At 47.8% G+C, this 19,534-nt stretch overlaps 2 protein-coding genes and 1 long non-coding RNA gene across 8 annotated transcripts; 1 reads left to right on the top strand and 2 right to left on the bottom strand.

The window, feature by feature from the left end:
• Nucleotides 1-4,187: 4,187 nt before the first annotated feature.
• Chtop (chromatin target of PRMT1) lies at nucleotides 4,188-13,971 on the bottom strand. Of its 6 annotated transcripts, none has more exons than XM_076861937.1 (7): nucleotides 13,657-13,965; nucleotides 12,390-12,471; nucleotides 10,903-11,056; nucleotides 10,114-10,197; nucleotides 8,105-8,291; nucleotides 7,174-7,311; nucleotides 4,188-5,405 (listed from the first exon to the last, which is right to left on the bottom strand). In XM_076861937.1, the coding sequence occupies exons 2-7, from the start codon at nucleotides 12,452-12,454 to the stop codon at nucleotides 5,200-5,202; spliced, it is 834 nt and encodes a 277-aa protein (XP_076718052.1). In that variant the 5' UTR covers nucleotides 12,455-12,471; nucleotides 13,657-13,965; the 3' UTR covers nucleotides 4,188-5,199. The 6 variants fall into 6 exon arrangements, with proteins under 6 accessions (XP_076718052.1, XP_076718053.1, XP_076718054.1 ...); XM_076861938.1 differs by having other exon boundaries at nucleotides 8,105-8,288; XM_076861939.1 differs by lacking the exon at nucleotides 10,114-10,197 and having other exon boundaries at nucleotides 13,657-13,963.
• On the top strand, nucleotides 13,542-17,848 carry LOC143403767 (uncharacterized). The gene is made up of 3 exons (XR_013091893.1): nucleotides 13,542-13,999; nucleotides 14,941-14,988; nucleotides 15,096-17,848. It is a non-coding gene; the product is annotated as an uncharacterized LOC143403767 (long non-coding RNA).
• S100a1 (S100 calcium binding protein A1) lies at nucleotides 15,133-18,960 on the bottom strand. The gene is made up of 3 exons (XM_076861944.1): nucleotides 18,892-18,960; nucleotides 16,813-16,966; nucleotides 15,133-15,456 (listed from the first exon to the last, which is right to left on the bottom strand). The coding sequence occupies exons 2-3, from the start codon at nucleotides 16,951-16,953 to the stop codon at nucleotides 15,313-15,315; spliced, it is 285 nt and encodes a 94-aa protein (XP_076718059.1). The 5' UTR covers nucleotides 16,954-16,966; nucleotides 18,892-18,960; the 3' UTR covers nucleotides 15,133-15,312.
• Between the last annotated feature and the right edge of the window lie 574 nt (nucleotides 18,961-19,534).

Below are 19,534 nucleotides of genomic sequence, written 5' to 3'. Positions count from 1 at the left end.
GTAAACCCTTGGCAGGAGGCTGGAGGTCAGGGCGTCCTGCCAACTCAGAGGTGCTCACATTGCCAATCCTCAACCCAGCAGAATCCTCCCGCAGCCGGTTTTCTTGAGGTGCCGTAAACCTTCCTATTCTAGATTTCAGGGTCCTCCATCAGCTCCTGGAAACTTGAGCTCTGCTCTACTTCTGAAGCTCCCTGTCCTGACTTCATTCTCCCATCCTCTGGACGGTGCTCTGGTTGAACTATCTTTTTCTTGCTGACTGCCTTCAGGTGGGTCCTGGGGTAGGTCCCCGAGGAAGCTCTGCAGGGACATACTTGTCTTTGTTCAGGCGGTGCGTCACATAGTGCCCTCTGCCTGGAGGTCACCTGTACCTATACCTATTGAGGAGACTGGGGAGGGAAGTCAGGATTGGCAGAGGGTTTTTTTGTTTTGTTTTGTTTTTTGTACCATGGATTGAACCCAGGAGTGCTTAATCACTGAGCCACATCCCCAGCCCTTTAAAATATTTTATTAGATAAAGGGTCTTGCTAGGTTGCTGAGGCTGGGTTTGTACTCTCGACCCTCCTGCCTTAGCCTCCCGAGTTGCTATGATTACAGGTGTTCACCACCCCATACCTGGCTACTTTTTATTTTAAGACAGTCTCCCTAAGTTACCTAGGGCTTTGCTAAATTGCTGAGGCTGACTTTAAACTTGTGATCCTCCTGCCTTAGCCTCCTAAGCAGCTGGGATTACAGGTATGTAGCATTGCACCCTGTAGCTGAGGTTCTTTTGGGAGAGGGGGGCCACAGAATGGTGACTTGGTAATGCTTCAACTGGGAAGGATCACCTGAGTCTGGCTTCTTGGGCCTCTGTCAGATCCAAAGGACAGGTTTGAGATATTCCTGATCCAGCTTGCTTTCTGGTAGGCCAGAACTCTGGGGAGCCCTAGAGTGTTCCAACAGAGGAACTGAAGGAGCAATGTGGCAGGGGGCAGGGGAGGGTCAGGGTGTGCAGCAGGAAGCCTGGTTTCCAGCTTGTCAGCTGGTGCTTCCGGAGGGCTACCACCCCCCATGTCCCCCCAGGTGAATTCTCAGGTCAGACTCCAGGGCTCCTGCTCATCACAAAGGAGAGACTAAGGATGTGGTCCTGGCCTTGAGTGCTGAGGTCACTGAGGGCCTTTGGTCCACTTTTGTCTTTCTCATCATCATTGTCTTCTCTGTTCTATGCCTGGCTCTTCCCCTGAAATTTTGGAAGGATGTGCTTTCAGTTAAAATCCAAAGGAGGGCTGGGGCTGGGGCCCAGAGGTAGAGTGCTCGCCTAGCATGTGTGAGGCCCTGGGCTCGAGCCTCAGCACCACATAAAAATAAAAAGGTAGGGCGTTCACCTACAACTAAAAAAAAAAAAAAAAAAAATCCAAAGGAGAGCCAGGCACTGCAGCACATGACTGTCACCCTAGGGACTCAGGAGGCTGAGGCAGGAGACCCCAAGTTCAAGACCAGCCTTGGCAACTTAGTGAGACCCTGTCTCTTAAAATTTTGAAAAAAAAAAGTCTGGGTATCAAATGGACTTTAAATCAACATACTATAGTAACACAGCTACATCAATTCACAGTAGCTAAGCTATGGAACCAACCCAGGGGCCCTCAACAGATGAATGGAGAATATGTGGTGTATAGATACACAATAGAATATTACCCAGCCATAAAGAATGAAATTATGGCATTTGCTGGTAAATGGATGGAACTGAAGACTATCATGCTAAGTGAAATAAGCCAATCCCCCAAACCAAAGGCAGAATGTTCTAATATGTGGATGCTAACATGCAATAAGGTGGGGGGATAACAGAAGTTCATCATATTAAACAAAGGAGAATAAAGGGAAGGGAGAAAAGATGGGAATAGAAAAGAGTAAAAAAGAATCTGACATAACATTCCTGTGTTCATGTACGAACACACGACCAGTGTAAATCCACAACTCCACAATGACAAGAATGGTAAGTTATACTCCATGTATGTAGAATGTCAAAGTATACTTTACTGTCATGTATCATATCTAAAGAGAAAAATAGACATCTTCAACTAAAAAAATAAATAAAGACAAAAATAGGGGTGGGGATACAGTCCAATGGTCAAGTACCCTGGGTTCAATTCCCAGTACAGGAAAACAAAAACAAAAACCCAAAGGAGAGATTCAGGACATTTGGGGGAACCCCTTTCACCCAAGACTCTTCCTGATAGAATTTTTGCTGTGTCCCCTCTTGCCCATGGGTGTTTTTTCTTGATAATAGCCTTACAGCGAGGGTACATAGATTAATGTAATATGTCCAACCTATGTGTAAAGACACTAGGGGGTCTCCTGCAGGCCTCAGCTGTCAGTCCCGGGCCCTGACCCAAGACAGGCTCACAATGGGGCTGCTGCCCTCGTGGGTCCCAGAGCCATCTCAGACCTCTCTCCACCTCTGGGTGTCATTCTTACCTGCTACAGATTTCCTCTCATCTTTTCCCTCTTGCTCCTGAGCCACACGTCAGGGCCCCCAGGAGGCCTGGTGGGGTCTGCAGCCTGGGTGTGGAAGAGGTCCGAAAGCCCACCCAGGAAGGAGTGGAAGCCTCCACCCCTTTCTCAGCTGGGTCCACACTGCCACCCGTAGTGAACAGGGTGCAGTCAGGTGGCACCTGAACCATTCTCTCAATGGCATTTCCAGCTAAAACCTTGATAAATAAGTCTGGACCGTAGAGATCCCTGGTAAGAGGTTAAAGGGTGGTTTGGGGGAAAGGTCGAGAAATCAAAGGTTAAGTGTCTGTCAATGAGATTTGGGAAAGAGGAGAGCAAGAGGTGAGTCCCTAGAGGACCCCAGGAAAATGGCGCTCGGGCCCTTTTGCCCTTCCCATGCTCATTGGACAATCAACGAGGGGTGGGCCTGCAGTGGTACCAGGGGTAGCACCAGGCCAGGCCCCCTTCAGGTTCTGGTCTCTTTGGACCCCTTGCTTCCCTCCAAGGCCTGCCCCACTTGCAGAGGCTCTGTGGGCTGCATTCCTGGGGGGCCTAAAAAGGCCATAGGAAGCCTGAGACACTGCCATTAAGACTTTAGGCAGTGTCAAGTGGGTAGCTGGGACCTTGCCCCTCTGTCATCTCACCAGAGTTCTAGGAATCATCCTGTGTGCTCTGCTTATTAAAACCACCCAAATTATAAAGGCCAAGCTCTTCAGTAATAAGGCTCCAGGACAACCGCACGTTGAGACCTCTCCTACCCTGAACACCCACTGCTCCTCCCCCTAGTTCATGTACAAAACACCCGAAAAGTGTAACCCCACAACCCCAAGAATGGTAAGTTATACTCCGTGTATGCAGAACATCAAAGTACACTCTACTGTTCCCAATGCTCTTCTATGAAACAATGCCTTGCTGGTCTCAAAGCCTTCAACAGATGGCAGAGTGGGTGAAAGCAGCCAGGCATACCCATCCTACTCTTCCTGGGGCACTTACCTTGGACTGAGGTGGCAGTGGGGACAGGCCGCAGGACCATTAGATAACTGCAATGAACAGCTGGTGAGGCTGGAGAGCCCAAAGCTCCTAGGGCAGAGCTTCCAGTGCCTCTCCGTGGGGGAGGAATTCCTTTGCGAGTTAAGAGGCCCAGAAAAATGGGACCTGGGCTACAGTGGCTACCTCTTTGCTAAGGCCTTCAATTAAGCATCAGCCTCCTCTAGGGGGAGGGGGACCCCAACATCCAGCGCTTCTTGCTTCTTGTGCTTCTGCACTAGAAAAGATGAAGGAGCCAAGCTAGGGGATTTAGCTTTGCCTAGTCACTATTCAATTTCTCTGGGTTCCTGGGATGTCCCATCTCAAACAGGTAAGAATCCAAGTTCAGGTTGTCATGACCAAAATGTCCCTCCAGGATCATGTGTAGGATGCCACACAGCAGCTCAATCAATGGCAAGGGGCTTATTGTGGGTGGCCAAACAGCAAGGCAAATTATGTTAGGGTCCAAGGACTATCTCCATTTAGGTTCCCATAGCCAGTTCCTTACTTTTATAGAGTGGATCAAAGGAGGGCAAAAACTTTCACCCTCTGCCTCAAAGTCACCCTCACCTCCCCCCCAACCAAGAATTTTAATACAACCAGGAATGACTCTCAACTACACAAGGGGTACATTAAGATAACATTAAAACAGCTACAGCACCTCAGGAGCCCAACAAATAAAGAGAGAGTCCTGGTTGGATTTGAGAGAACAATTTGTTATAATGAACCAGAAATACAAGATTCCACTGAAATTGGGAACAGTTGACAGAATATGGTTGAACTTAAACCTTCAAGAGAAAGAAGATCAAATAAAGCCAACAATGGAGAAGCCCAACAGTGGCCTGGGACAAACATGATAACTGCATTCTGGCATGGGCAGCTCCTGATCCTTTCCAGTGGTGGTCTCCCTACTGCCCCACTCCTCTCCCTGTGCTGTGTGAGTCAAACCAAAGGGCTTCTTCCTCTCGATTGCAGGTGTAAGGCAGCCCATCCCTCTGGATATGATACAAAGCCACCAAGAGGCAAGCTCAAAAATCTTATCTGAGGGTAGAAAATACACGTATCCAATCTAGCATGCTGGTTATCAATGATGTGGTATCCATGCACCTGGTAGCAACTTCAGTCAAAGCAGATACCATGGTAACCTGTTATGTGTCTCTATAGCAATGTCAATGTTCCCAATTTACTACATCGTTAACAATGCAGCAAAACGTTATTTTTCAGCTCCAGATTTTCTTAACACTTCTAAGAGGCTATTAAACAGGATGTACAACAGAATTCTATCTCAGAAACCAAGGCATCAAGGAGGAAAACTGGCTCTTTCTGGAACTTTTTGTGGGGGCACAAAAAATGTCAGTGTATGATATAGGTGAAGGGAGGCAGAGGTAGGCAAAGTGTTCTACCCACAAGGCCAACACATTCATCTTTAAAGTCTGGGTGAAGGGAAGAAGAAAACAAAACAAAACAAACAAACAAACAAACAAACAAAAACCCAACTAAATCAAAGGAAAAAGAGTTTCATACAACACGGTATCAAAAAGTAAAAGGAACACACTAAATGCACAAACTGGTGACAGGTGAGTCCATAGCCTATTGAGATAGGTCCTTCCAGCATCAATCAGGTTTCTTCTCATCTGTTATCTCAAGGTTATTTACAGATGTGGTGACTTAACAAGAGTCTCTCACAGAAGGACAGGCAGGCAGGCTTCAATCGTTGGTTTCTGGATCTGTCTGTGCCATGTAGGCATCCAACTCCGCATCCAGGTGTCCTTTAGTTTTCGACATGTACGCATCCAACTGGTTGTCCAGCTGCTCCTTGGTCAATACAGGGCGAGTGAGGGCACCTCTTCCCCTTCCACGGCCTCGGCCTCGGCCTCCAAAGCCCCCTCTTCCCCGACCTATCATGCCCCGACCTGGCCCAAGGAGGGGAAGAAAAAAAGACAGTTACAAGTAGGTTTAATGGGAGCTACATAAATGCCCCTTAGAGCAGCGGGGCCTAGCTGAGAAAGCTGAAGGGCAGGGCAGAGAGGAGGAGAAATCTGGAAAAACAAGAAACACACTGGATAGAAAGCAACACATGGAAAGCACATATAATGAATCCCTTATTACATGCTCCTCTCTAAATACTAATTTTTAAAATCTATCAACAAATGGAAAATAATTGGCTAATAAACAGATAATCTCTTCTAAGAAAGAAATTCCCTAATGTTTGAGACCCCCCTCTAAATTCATAATTAAAATACATTATAGATCATTGAATTTAGTAACAGGGAGGTAGTAAAAAGGGCACAGAGAATCAGGGATGTGAAGGCAGACATTCAAATTAAGCTTTAATTGATACCCTCTGGAAAGTTCTCTCCTTAATTTTATTAAGGCTAATGAACTGACTCCATGTGTCAGGTTATTGAGGGTTTCTCTTTAACACAGACAATGTGATTAGAAAAACATGTTGAGTACCAGCCTCTTTATCTCTGATTCTAGGCACCTCACAAGGTGGTTATCTGAGAGGTAGTTTCAATTCACTTAATAAAATACATCCAGCTTTCTGAAGAGTCATTTTAATCTTCCCTACCCATGTGATCTCTCAAAAATCAAGTTGGGATAATTTGAAAACAACCTATTTCATCCTGAAACCAAACTACCTTGCATTTCACTAAAAAAAAAAAAAAAAAAAAAAAAAAAAAACCCACATAGTATATAATGAAAGAAAAAAATAGCCCTTGGCTATCTAATGCCTTTTCCCAGTTAATATCTTCTTTGGGCAATGTCCGGGTTATAAATTGTGAAGACCCACAACACACTTTAAAGGAATGAAGCAAATACACACAGGGGCTGTTCCACTTGAACAGACAGTGGTGGGAGTTTCTCACTAAATTCTAAGTCAGAAAGCCCCCATGAGATTTGGCAGTAACACCACCACCAATTTCCCCCCGCAATCTGGGTTATGAGATCAAAAGACAAATATCAAGACCTCAAAGGTAAGATTATCAGCAAAAGCCAGTTAGTTAACTGACAGTAATATCATTTAATTTCCTACCTTTATCAGAAAAACCTCTCTGGTTCCCCATAAGTAGAAACTTCACTTATTTCAGAGCCACTGCTCAGCGCCAAGTCTCACCCTCTTCGACTTTCACTCCCCATGCTGGGGATGGAACCCAGGGCCTCATGGTGCTAAGCATGAGCTCTACCACTGACCTATATTCCCAGCCTCTTACTACCTTCTTTCTGTTCACATTTTTTGTCTTTGTTTGTGTAGGGTAGTAGGGATTGAAGCCAGGGGCCATACCCCTAGGCCGCCTCCTCTATTCTTATCTGAGTTAAAGTGAGGTTTTAAGTTAGAAGATGGACATGTGGTAGTGATGGGGCAGAGATAGTAAAAGACAAAATTCCAAACTAACCACTTTGTTATTTAAAATTTAAAAAATTTAAATCTGTAAGAAACTAGGGGAACACTGCGTAATATCTGGTTCTGTAATATGTACCTGACTGGCTCTTAGAAAAATTATGACAGACTTTCAATCTACCAGCATGTGAATTTAGGAAATAAGCCAGTTTCAAAAAACAAAACAAAACAAGACAAACAAGCCTGCCTGTGACTTGAAGCTGTGCAGAAAGGTGGCTCTGAGTTTTTAAAGGAAGGAAATAGGGGGAGCTACTCTCTGAAGTTGGTAGCTGACTAACCTCTACCACCGATTCCGCCACGACCCATAGCTCCACGCCCTAGGCCCCCTCTCCCAGGACCTCCACGACCTCGAACACCACCTCTTCTTAAGCCCATTCGGGGAGCTACGGCTCGTCCACCTCGGAGCAGGTTTTGACCTTGGAGAGGAGGCATACAATGTATATGCAGGTAAATCCAAGAGAAACAAAAGTAGATTCTAACCAAAGGAAGGCGGTGAGGGTTAGATTAAAGTAATTCAGTTAGTTTGTAGGCTGGGTAGGGCAAGCTGCACACTTGCCCTACCCAGAGTGTGACCAGATTAAGTTGCTCATTATTTGTATCAGTTCAACGTTTCTGACCACAAATCCATCTTGGGAAGTTGGGAGTTAATTAAGTACATACTTTTAATAAATTTAAAAACTATACAGGGAATAGAATAACAGTGCCCAAATTACAAGATATAGGTTAAGTACTATTGGTCAACTTTTCCTCTCTTTCTTTCAGGTGATTAACAGTGTTGCGCTAGCACCAGGAACAGAGATGTTTAGTTTTGATATAGGCCGAAGACCCATACATTTCTTAATTTTTTTTGGTGCTGGAGATTGAACCCATGGCCTCATATATATGCTAACATACATTTCTTAAACTTGACTTATTTCTACAACTTGAATGTGCTTTGATTCAAGCAGCAGCAGGGTGCTTTAAAATGAAATGGAGATGACATGAATTACCTGTTATGCAGGTCATAGCCTCTCACCATTGCACATTACCAGAAAAGGAATGGTATCAATAAAAGGCATGCAGCACTACTAAAAATGTGATTTCAAAAGTTATTAATTATATTAATACAAATTTAGTATTAAAGATGTTAAACAAATGTGTCCATAAGCAGCCCAAGAGAAAAGGAAAGGGGACAGGGCCCAACAGTTATCAGGTACACAAAGCACTGACCTCGGAGCGACATCCCGCCCCTAAGCAGGGTTCTGGTGGCACGTCCCCCACGTAGTCCTCCTCTGGATAAGCCTCTCTGGATTATGGGCAGACCTCGTCCTCCAATTGCTCCCCTGGCCAGGGCCCCTATGGGTCGGCCTAACCGTGCCTGGATGTTACTCTTACCCAGGCGCTGCTTTAAGCTCTTCTGGAAGAAAAGGTGTTGGAGGATTGAGATCAAAAAAGCAATTCATTGAGAGGTGGCAATTCTAAGTGCAGAGAAAAGGAAGCAAGTGAGATGGCGGGAAATAACCTGCTGTGGGTATCATTAAGGATCCCAAACCAGAAACCTTTGTTCTCAGAACATGCTATAAAAGAATTCCAGAGAATAAACTCTTAAGAAGTTTCAGTATGATCCCATGAAATTGGCATCACCACAAATCACCTCACTGATTTGGCTATAGAAGTCATATACCACCAGCTGGAACTTAGGTTTTAATAAGAACACTTGCTGTTTCTGAACCCCAGGTTGACAATGACATGACTTAATTCATACCTGCCCAGGAACTACCACTGTCTTCAAAGGCTTACTCAAACACCACAGGAAGTTCACCACACTCTGGGCACAATTTAAATTACAAGTTCATTTGAATTCTTTTGACTTAAGAACAAGATTGATTTTTCAGTCAAAGAGGCCAGTGTGCTCCATTTTTCCTTTGAGTATCTATCTCCAGACGGTCCACTTTTTACCTTAAGATGCAAATAAACACAAAAGAGTCAAACTTCCTTTCCTTACATTTCTTAGAAATCCATAATTCCATATCTACACTTGCAAACAGCTCCCTTAAGCCAATATTATAACTTTTAATTCAAAATAAACAAAAATATATCTCCAGAGAGCCAGCCAAACTGTTAGAATTAACACAGGTGAACTTTGACCACAAAGGGGCACATATGAGGACAAGGACATACTACAGAGATAGATTTTCAATAATCTGTTCTCAAAAAAATAAATCCTTGAGGATCACATCTTAAAAAATTCTTCAAAGGAAATTTCATCAATGTAGCTTTGAACACACAACCAAGGCCTATTTTTCTACAACATGAATGTAAATAAAGTGTATGCACGCTCAGGTTCAACCCACAAATAACTACCAAAGATGTGTGTGTCCCCCTCTGGCCAATAGTAGCCCTCTTGTGCTATGAGGCATAACTTCCTAGCACAAGATAAAAATAACAAGCCACTTCTGATCAGTAGAGAAAGACATCTAGCACAGGAGGTGCAACCAACTTTAAGGGACTGTCCTCACTCTTCTAATTAGCACACAATTATTTTGTTTTTGGAGTGTTAGGGGTCAAATCCATACCCTTACGCATGCTCTACCACTGAGCTACACTCAGAGCCCCAGCATACAATCATGAGGTCAAGACTATATTCTGTAAGTACCTCATGTTCAGTTTTCCTGAACATATCGATTCTCCAGAGTTCTATGCTTCAATGAAGAACTACACAGTGCCTAGAGTTCTCCTCCTATCCCCATCCCTAGCTGCTACCAGTCTTGGCCTCTAACATTGATAGGACACTTAAAGATGTCCACTATACCACTGGTTTCCACTTTAAAGCTGCTATTTGAGACAGCCACTGGACGTATGTGGCTATTGAAGCTCCTCCACAGCACTAGTTACATTTAAAGTTCTGAATAGCCATATGTGGCTAGTGGTTACTGTACTGGACAGTGCAGAGCATTTTCATCATCACAGAAGCGACTGACAGTGTTGCTCTGGAGGTTACTTCTTGCACAGCCTATATTGAAAGCTTCATGCTGAAAGGTCCTTTGTTGGTGCCTTTTGCTTCTGGCTTTCCCGAGTCAGAGATGGATCCAGTCATACAAGGCTTAAGGTAGTTGAAGCAGAAAGCCTTGTTTATTTTTGGTCAGTGAGCCAGTGGTTCAGAATAAGGGTGGGAGGGTGTTATATTTAACTGCTGAATTTATGCACAGCCATGCAGTGCTACCAGTTAAAGTCCTTACAGTTGCATGGCATCGCCCTCCGGACGCCCAGCCACAGCTTGGACATATCCTTCCACAGCCAATGTCCGGACTTGCATATAAAGTCTATGAATAATAAAGAGCAGGTTTTATTTCAGGTCTGAATAGATTTATCTCTTACTGGAAATTTGAAAGAGAACCTCACTAATTCTTAAGTTAGCTACTCAGAACTCTTGCTCTAATGTACTGATAAAACTTCAGGTGCTGTGGAAAAAAAAGTCACTATACTTTTTGTATATTTTAGCACTGAAAACTTTTTACTAACGCTAAATTCCCTGTATAGGGAAGAATAAAATTATTCCCCTAGGACATAGATCATTTAACAGGAAGTAAAGGATATTTTGAAGATCATCTAAACACAAATAGTTTCTTTCCTTCTCTTTTTTTGGGCAGTGCTGGGGATCAAATCCGTGGCCTTGCACATGATAGGCAAGTGCTCTTCTTTTGAGCTATACCCCAACCTGAAACAAAGGTTCTTTGTATTAAAAAAATCCATCAAATCTACTTTTAGGGTAAAGGACCAAACGTAAGAGATTAATAGTCACTGATAACACAAACAGGCCACACAGATGGCAAACTCCCTAAAACAGAAATAATAAAACATTATTTATCAGTACCTGCCAAAATTGAATTCTCTGAACTTCCCTTTCATAGAAGCTTCAGGTTTGGCCCTGAGCCTCTGTGTCATCATCCATGGCATCCAGACAGCCTCAGTAGACTGACTGACACAGACCACCAGCTGCTTCAGAGCATTAAGACGCATTCTCTCACCTGCTTAAGTTTTAATGCTGCCTGGACAGAGGGTCTATTCTCCATCTGCTGGGCCAGTCTTCTGTTTCTGGCACTGGCTAGCTGCTGTTGTTGCTGCATCGAAGCTCGAATATTCACTGGCATCGGCTGTTTGTTCTTCAGCATATTAGTAAAGCTTCAAGGTCGAACAAAATGGATGTTTAAATAAAAGCTTTATTACAAAACATTTATTGGCATTTTCATGGCTTGCTAGACCAGGAGCTCCAGATCCCACGAACTTTTAAGTAAAGTGGTACGTTTAGATCAAGGCTGATGTGGGTTAAAGACTCCTCTGTTTCCACAAAACTTGCAAGAATCAGAAACTTAGAAATGCAGCTAAGTGCAGTACAATCAAAAGTGATAACAAGGGCTCAGGTAACAGCTCTTAAGAGAGGTGGAAAGTATGAAAAACACGCAATAAGCAGATATGATGACAAGAGACAGAAGATGTAGTTTCAAAGACAGACAAAGAAAGCCTAAACTTTGGGAACTCAAGGGTTCAGTTTAAGGACAAATACGAGGAAGGCCTAGAGCATCTTCTAAGCCAGGGAAATAATACATCCACATAAATTTTAGGAGTGTATCAATTTATAAATACATGTTGCTTAGGAACATGTGAATATAAGTAATTAATGTTCTACATCCTCAGAGATAAGGAGAGAAGTATATATGCTTCAGAAGAAGCAAAAATAGACATTTTAACATCAACTTGATAAAGATTACTGGCCAAATATACTGAATGAACAAAGCTCTCAGATAGAAACTGCCTTTAAATACCTTAATTTTTCTCAGTTTCAAAGGATCATTTTTTTCAATTCCAAGTGAGTACTTTTGAGAAATATTAGTTTAATCATTTAAGAGCCTGTGAAAATATTTCTCTATTATATCTGACATGGTTAAGCTTAATGGAATGAGACAGAAGAACACTTAACTGTTAAAAGAATCCAAAACAAAAACAAACTAAAAAGCAGAATGGAAAGAAAGTGAAATGGAGCAAAGCAAGTGCCTCTTACAAGGCCCAGGAATGGCATTCGAGGGCCTTTGGACATATTCATGGCTTGCTACCTGCCTCTTACAGGCCAGACACAACACTGCTGGCCTTGGACTGGGCAGCAAGCCTTTTGCAGCCAGGGTATATCATGCTACCGTGCTGCACCACCCCTGTATCAATGCAAAAAAAAAAAAGAAAAAAGAAAAAAATTGAAGAAAAGAGAGGGCGCGAGGAGTCTTTTTAAAATACATCCCACCAGATAAATATTTCAGACAGCTTAACATAAAAATCTACTGTTATGGGGTTTTGAAACAACCGCCCAATTTGTTTTGTGTACCACATTAAGATGCAACTAAGAACAGAGGTCTGTAGCCTTCTGTTGGTATTTAGCTTACAACGGTTTTTGTGCATTGGACCCCAGGGCCATTTAAGTAATGTTTTCTTAGGAAGGAGCTGAAGTTGCTGTTGGCTGCCTCACCGCTCATTTAGAGACATCTTGGTGGTGCTTTTTAGCACAACTTTCGGCGCTGATTGTGCAGCCATCTTCAAATCCCGAGAATCTACAAAGGATGACATGCAGAATGAAGAAATCAGAATAATGGCCACTTTATTTCTAAAAGGGACAAGTCCAAAACAATGAGTGAAAAGGTCTATGTCACTGATTATCGAAAATCAAAACTCATTATAGGAGTTTATGAGTGTTGTCTCAAATTATTAAAGGTTTTAAGGCCAAGGACAGCAAACATCTGCCAAAATTGTTTAAGAGTCTGGCTTAGCCTGACACTGTGGTACATGCCTATAATCCCAGCCACCTCCGAGCCGGGAGGCAGGAGAATGACAAAAATTAAGCAACTCAGACCCTGTCTCAAAACAAAAGGCTGGGGACACAGGTCAGTGGTAAAGTGCCCCTGGGTTCAATCTTCAATCAAAAAAAAAAAAAAAAAAAAAAATCTGGCTTTTAATACAGAGAACCTTTTTCAACCTTGGCTGCAAAAGACTTGGCTACGAAACGTTTAAAAATACAGATGCCAGGGGTCCAGACCAATCTCTGGTGGCAGGGGCAGAGGCCGGGTATCAGCAATTAGTGGGAAATAAGCAGCCTAATGGGCAAAATTGAGACCCACTGATCCAGGGAAGACACACGGGCATGCCCAGTTTCAGGGGACTTGGCAGGAGATTAGGGATTTATGGGATTGAGTGGGAGAGGTTTCCTAAATGAGCATTCATATGGGAGTCAGCTCTCCAGAGCCCTCTACAGACTTTAACCCTAAAGCCGCCACGAGGTCCAACAGTCCTGGTTTAAATCCCTACCACTGCCTGGCGCGGTGGCGCACGCCTGTAATCCCAGCGGCTCGGGAGGCTGAGGCAGGAGGATCGCGAGTTCAAAGCCAGCCTCAGCAAAATCGAGATGCTAAGCAACTCAGGGAGACCCTGTCTCTAAATAAATGCAAAACAGGGCAGGGACGTGGCTCAGTGGTTAAGCACCCTGAGTTCAATCCCTGGCACCCCACCGTCCCCAGCCCGCCTCCACTCACCAGGTCCCCGGGCCTTCGCCACCACCTGCGGCCCCGCCCCGTCTCGGGCTCCGCCCCCTCCCGTTGGCCTCCCCGCCAACGCTGCCTTGGCGCCCACAGCCGGCCTCCCCGCCAACGTTGCCTCGGCGCCCACAGCCGGCCTCCCTAGCCGCTGGACCGTCCGCCACCCTCCCCCCCCACCACCCGTCCCCTCCTCCCACCGAAACGCACCAAAGGAAACGGACGCCAGCGCTCCTCCCGGGGCTGCCACCACGGCTGCGGCGGGCGGCCGGGGACCGGCCGAACCTGGGTTGACGGCGGAGGGGCTCGGGTGCACTAGGTGGGCGGTTGGATAAATAAGTAAGCGGTAGAATGCGCGGTTCGTTCGTTTAGGTTGACTACCTAGTCGGCCAATCCGCCTGGTCGCCCGGCCTGCCCTTCTCTGCCTTTCGTCTGTGCCTCCACAGCTGCCGCCGCCAACTCCTGCTCGGTGTCCAAAACAAAATGGCTGCCACGCTGAGTGCGGAGAAGGACCGGCTAAAATGGCGTCTGCGCACTTACGTCAGGCGTTTAGGTGCGCACGCAACTAGGGGCGGGGCTGATGCACTACGCCTGCGCGGGAGTCGGAGGAGCGCTGCGGTGGAGGAGGGGCTATGGTGCTCTGCCCGTAGGGGGTGTGGTCTAGTGGGCGGGGCATGTGGGAGCTTCGCTTTCCGGCTGGGCTGCACTGCACTTAGAGGGGTGGTGGGCTCTGGTCCAGGTGAAAAGCGCGCAAATTCCCTGAAGCCCTTCTCTTGCCCCCAAGAAAGCGTGTCTAAAGGCCTGTGTGTGGGACTCGCCTCGGTCTCTTCTGGACCGTCGAGCCCAGCTGACTGGCTTTGGCTCCTGCCTCCTCCCGTTCCCAGTTCACAGCTCACCGGTTGTGAGTGGCATGGACCTGAGCCAGGCCCCTGGAGGCTAGTGCTGGGAGCCCTCCTCTAGCTAACTGCACACCGGCGCCCGTAGCCCTCCCTGATTTCTGCTCCACTTCTTCCCCTTCCCAACTTGGCCTGATCCTTCTTTTGGAGTAAACCTTCCATGTCTTTCTCCCAAACTACCATCCCATGTGGAATTTTAAAATGTAACCCAGAGCCTCCCGCATGCCAGGGAAGCACAGGGCCCCAGAGCCATGTCCCCAGCCTTCCGTATGGATTTTGATGCAGACCTGTAAAGGGATTTTTCTTAAGGCTCAGTACACAAAATGCTTAAATGTTTCAGGGATGAGTGAATGAACATCTTCAGCACTTTCTTCTGCCCCACGTAACTTTGGGACCCTTTGTTTTTCCTGGCACTTAGTTTGTGTGGGTGTGTTTAATGGTCCTGCACCCTTGCTAGACTTTATTCTGATGAGGTAAGGAGAGTTTTATTTTGCTCACTGGTGTGTCCCCAGTTCCCACACAATGTTTAGCACGTGGTAGGACCTCAGTAAAGGTTGGTTGAAGGTTGAAAGGAGCTTTTTTCCTTCTGGTTTTGTAGTTGAGAAGCTGATGTCTCTTCCAGCTGGAACCTTGGACCCCTACATTTGTAAGTCTTGAGCGTTCTTCAGGTAGGAAGATGATGTGCACAGGGAACTCTTTCCAAAATCAGGGGAGTTGGGAGTAATCAACTCTCATTTCTCCACCCACTTCCAGACCCCAGAGGAGACAGACATTGATGGCTGCTGAGAGCGGAGCCTTTAATGAAAGATTAGTTGCAGGCCTGGACTGCTACTCTTGCGCCCTTGGTGTGTATTGAGGGAGGTGGGCAATGGTGAGAATGTGGACAGGGATAAGTGGGGTGAGGTGAAAGCAGGCGAAGGGGTGGGCCCGGCAGGGGGAGGGGAAGGGCGCTGCCCACTGGGCTGTCTGCTCAACTGTTCTCCCAGAAGAAGTTGTTACAGGCCACTGTGAGAGCAGCCACCAGCACCACGTACTCCTGGAAGTCCACCTCCCCATCTCCATTCTCATCGAGCTCCTTCATCACCTTGTCCACAGCATCTGCATCCTTCTGGGCCTGTGGAGGAAGAAGAGGGAGAGGAGGTGTGCATCACTGAGTCAGGGGCAGGAGGTGGTCGAGGAGAGCAAGGCAGACGTGAGCAAGAGGTCAGACAGCCTCTAATCATGGGACCTTCTGCTTTCCACCCAAGAAGGCTCATGGGCTCCTGTTGCCTTCAGAAGAAACGCCTTAACTGGAAGAGTTAATGATAGCATCAGTCACCATAAGCTAATTGTCTACAGTGTGACAAGCACTACACTAGGAGCCTTCCAGGCACTGTCTAGTTTAATTCTAATACAAGCAGTATGGGGCTCTTTTTATTAATTCCATTCTGAAGAAGAAACATGGATGATTTTTGTTAAATAAACGTGCCCAAAGTCACACAGAAAGCGGCAGGGCTGACATTAGGTGTGGTGATGCACACCTGTCATCCCAGCAGCTCAGGAGACTGAGGATCCCAAGTTTGAGGCCAGCCTCAGCAATTTAACAAGGCCCCTATACAACTTAGTGAGACCCTGTCTCAAAAAGTAAAAAGGGATGGGGATGTAGCTCAGTGGTTGAATGCCCCTGAGTTCAATCCTCAATACCAAAAAGAAAAAAAAAAAAAAAAAGGTGGCAGGGCTGGTCTCAGTGACACACGCCCATAATCCCAGTGACTCAGGAGGCTGAGGCAGGAGGATCACAAGTTTGAGGCCAGCCTCAGCAGCTTAGTGAGACCCTGTCCTAAAAAATAAAAAGGGCTGGGAGTGTAACTCAGTGATAAAGCACCCTTGGGTTCAATGCCCAATACTGACGCGGGGGAAGAAAAAGGAAGTAGTAGGACCAAAATTTGAATGCAGAGCTGCCCGGTCTGCCGTATCTGAGTGGCTTCTTCACTGTGTGCCCCCTGTTAACGTTTGCAGCCTACTTCTCCGCACTCTCCAGTCAAATGGAACTACTGGGCGTGCTCCACGTTGTCTTCTATGCTTGTGTTCATGCAGACACCCCCTAAAATGTCTTCATTGACCCCAGTCATCTTCCAGTGGAAGCCCCTGGCTCAACTGCCACTCTTCAAGGAACCGTCTTACTTCAGTGTGGTCACTAATCTCCCATTAACCCTTTCTGGCACCCTTGTTAAGGCTCTGTGTACTTCCTGGAGTTCAGGGTTTCCCTTCTTGACTGTGAACCTCATTGAGGAAACTGCACAAAACCTAGTGCTTCACAGGTAGGCAGTAAACCAGGGCATTTGGATTTGACACAGGGGAGCCTGGAAGACCCAGATGAAAGAGGAGGGGGTGGCTGGACCGAGCTGCGGTGGCTGGGAGGAATGGCAGGGAGGAGCCCCCAGTGCCCCACCTCTTGCCCACCCACCCTCTCCTCCCACTCCATGCTCACATCCAGGAAGCCAGAGAGCTCAGTTTGCAGCAGCTCCTTCAGTTCCTTCTTGCTCAGCTTGTACTTGTCCCCCTCCTTGCCTGAGTGGGCGTGGAACACGTTGATGAGGGTCTCCATCGCAGTCTCCAGCTCAGAGCCCATCGCAGTAGTGCGCCTATTCCATCCACACAGCACAGGGGTGAGCTGGGGACCAGGCCCGGGGACTCCTCGGGCCTAGACCTGGTTCCACAGCCAAATAACCCTGAGGTGGGAGTCCTACTGCTGCTTATCTTTCATTGAGATTTTACAGCGTGGGGGAAGGCCCAGCACAACTAACTGCAGACCTGTGTGTCCCTCAGTCTGAACCCTAGCCAAAGGGAGTCAGGGTTGGGCATGGAGAGCAAGCAGCCGGAACTGGCCTGGCTCCGGAGGCCTGCAGTGGGCGTCTGCAGTGGCTCCTGACTGCCTGGGCAGAGACGAGGGTGGGGCAGGCTGGGGTGGTCACAGGACTAGGATGGCTTCTGCCGGCTCTATTTTTACCCTGGACATTGTAGGCCTAGCACGACCAAGTTCTGCCAGTTCTGCCGTTGGGGTGGTGGGCTGGCGTCCCTGTAGCCTTGACTCTGGGGCCCACTGCAGCAAGGACTGAGTCTGGCTCCCTTGGTGAGCCTGACAGAGGGTGGTAGCCTGAGTGGGTGGCCCAGAGCTTTTGGGGGGAACGGAGACTGTTTCTGATTTTCCTGCCAGCAATTTGTAGGGGTCTTTTTTGGTCCTTCAAGCCCTCCTCTCTTCAACATGTCACTTTGACCTCTCTGGGCTGTGCCTCCCAGTGCCTTCAGTTTAATTCCTCTCTGCAAAATTATCGCCTCCATCAGGTGGGTGGCAGGAAGGGAGAAAAGAATGTCTGAGCCCTGGAGAGGGGGAGGGAATCTGTAGACCTTGGTCCCTGATTGCCTGGTTGATGTGGGTACAGTGGGAACAGGGAATGGGGCTGGTATGTGTTGGGAGATAAAAACTGAGTGCATGAAGTCTTTTGAGTTCAAGGGGCTGGGTGAGAACAGGAGAAGAATGGAGGGGTCTGTTGAGGAGAGGAGTCTGCCAAGCTGGGGAGCCTCTGTCCTTTGGCCCTGGGATAGTCAGGCCCTCCGCAGCCCCAAGGGGCAGCTCAGGTGTCTGGGATCAGGTATCCCCATCCTTCCCCAGGACTGGCGGAGTGGACAATGGGCTCTGATCAGATGACATCCCAGCTCTTCAATAAGGCCCTTGTGAGTGTCACCTGAACTCCGGACATGAGAAGCAATTGTCACAGAGACATGGGGGCGATGGAACCCAAGACGGGGCTGATAGAGAGGATAAGGGGGTGCTCAAGGGAGGGATGCTGGTGGCTCAATTACCAGCCCTATCAGGAGGGACAGCTGGAGGTTGACCCAAGCTCTCCAGCAGCCTGGGGCAGTTCTGGGAGGACCTGGGTTGGGGGAATAGGAAAACTACAGAGGAAGGAATTGGGGAAAGAGGAGGGGGTATGGGCTGAGAAAAGAGAGGAAGACAAAGGGGAGGTCTTGTGAAGGAAGAGTTGGGAGAGGGCTCAGAACCAAGGGTCCTCTCTTCCTGATAATCATGTGGCCCTTGCTCTGCTGCCCCCAGGCCTCCCTGGGCCCCGCTCTTGGCCAGGCTAGCAGGGGTGGCAGAGACTGAGTCTGGAAGTGGGTAGGCACAGCTGTTCTCATCTGTTATTGTTACTCCATGGGAGGCAAGGCAAGGCTGTGTCTCTTCCCCAACAATGAGAGACTGAGGAGACTTGGCAGGGGACTCGTGGGCTCTGTGTGGGAGGGGCTGGTGGCCTGGAAGCTGGGTGATGGGCTCCCATTCACTGAGCTCCCAGCTCTAACTCTGACCCTTACTCACCCCCCCTTACCACCTTCCAAACCGTCTCCCCCAGATTCTGAGCTGCCCCTACCCTAATTCCTCCCAGGGCCTAAGTGCACCACGATGCAGAATGCCATCGTCACCCCTCCCCCGCACTTGGGACCCCCTCTGAAGTCCCCTTTCCCCCAAGCTGGCCAGGCCAAGGACCTAGGCCAGGTTGGGCGGGATACTCACAGTTGGCCTGGGCCTGAGATGGGAGCAGGTTCTGCACAAATGGCCGAGGCTGCAAGTGTGGCTCCCGGGCTGTGTGAGAGACCTGTCTTTAGCAGTCCTTCCCCCGCTGCCCCCCCAGCGGCTCCACCCCTTCACAGACACCCAGTGGGGCAAGGGGCCAGGAGAGGACAGAGGCGCCCTCTGTCTCCTGGGCTGGAACAGGCTGCCCTGTGTCTCCTCCCTGGCCTTGGTTGCCTGCCCTCCCACCCCCTGCTGGGTACCAGCGGGGGAAGTGCAGGGAGAAGGGAGGGGGAGGTGGGTCCTGGGGGGACACAGAGTCTCACCCCCAGCTCCACTGCACAGCCCCTGGAGCTGGCTGTGACACTGACAGGGAAGGGGAGGGTTTGCAGAGGGAGTCTTAGCCTGGGGCTGGCCATGGGTCTCGCTCAGTGAGTGACTTAGTCTTGGGACTGCTGAGATCTCTCAATCTGGGATTCTGCTATGCCATCGTGGCCTGGGTCCCCCATTGTGGTGCTGGAGCTTGCAGTCCTTGGAAGGAGTGTGGGCTGCAGTGACCCTTGCAGGGTCTCTGGGGTTTTGCAGATTGGCCTCTCAGTGCTGAGCTCCAGTTGGATTTTCAATTAGTGGTTGTCATCCCTACCCC

This window comes from Callospermophilus lateralis, chromosome 7 (assembly GCF_048772815.1).
Source record: "Callospermophilus lateralis isolate mCalLat2 chromosome 7, mCalLat2.hap1, whole genome shotgun sequence".
Classification (NCBI taxonomy): Eukaryota; Metazoa; Chordata; class Mammalia; order Rodentia; family Sciuridae; genus Callospermophilus; species Callospermophilus lateralis.
Note: the sequence above shows the minus strand (reverse complement) of the source record. Positions and strands in the feature narration are given on the sequence as shown.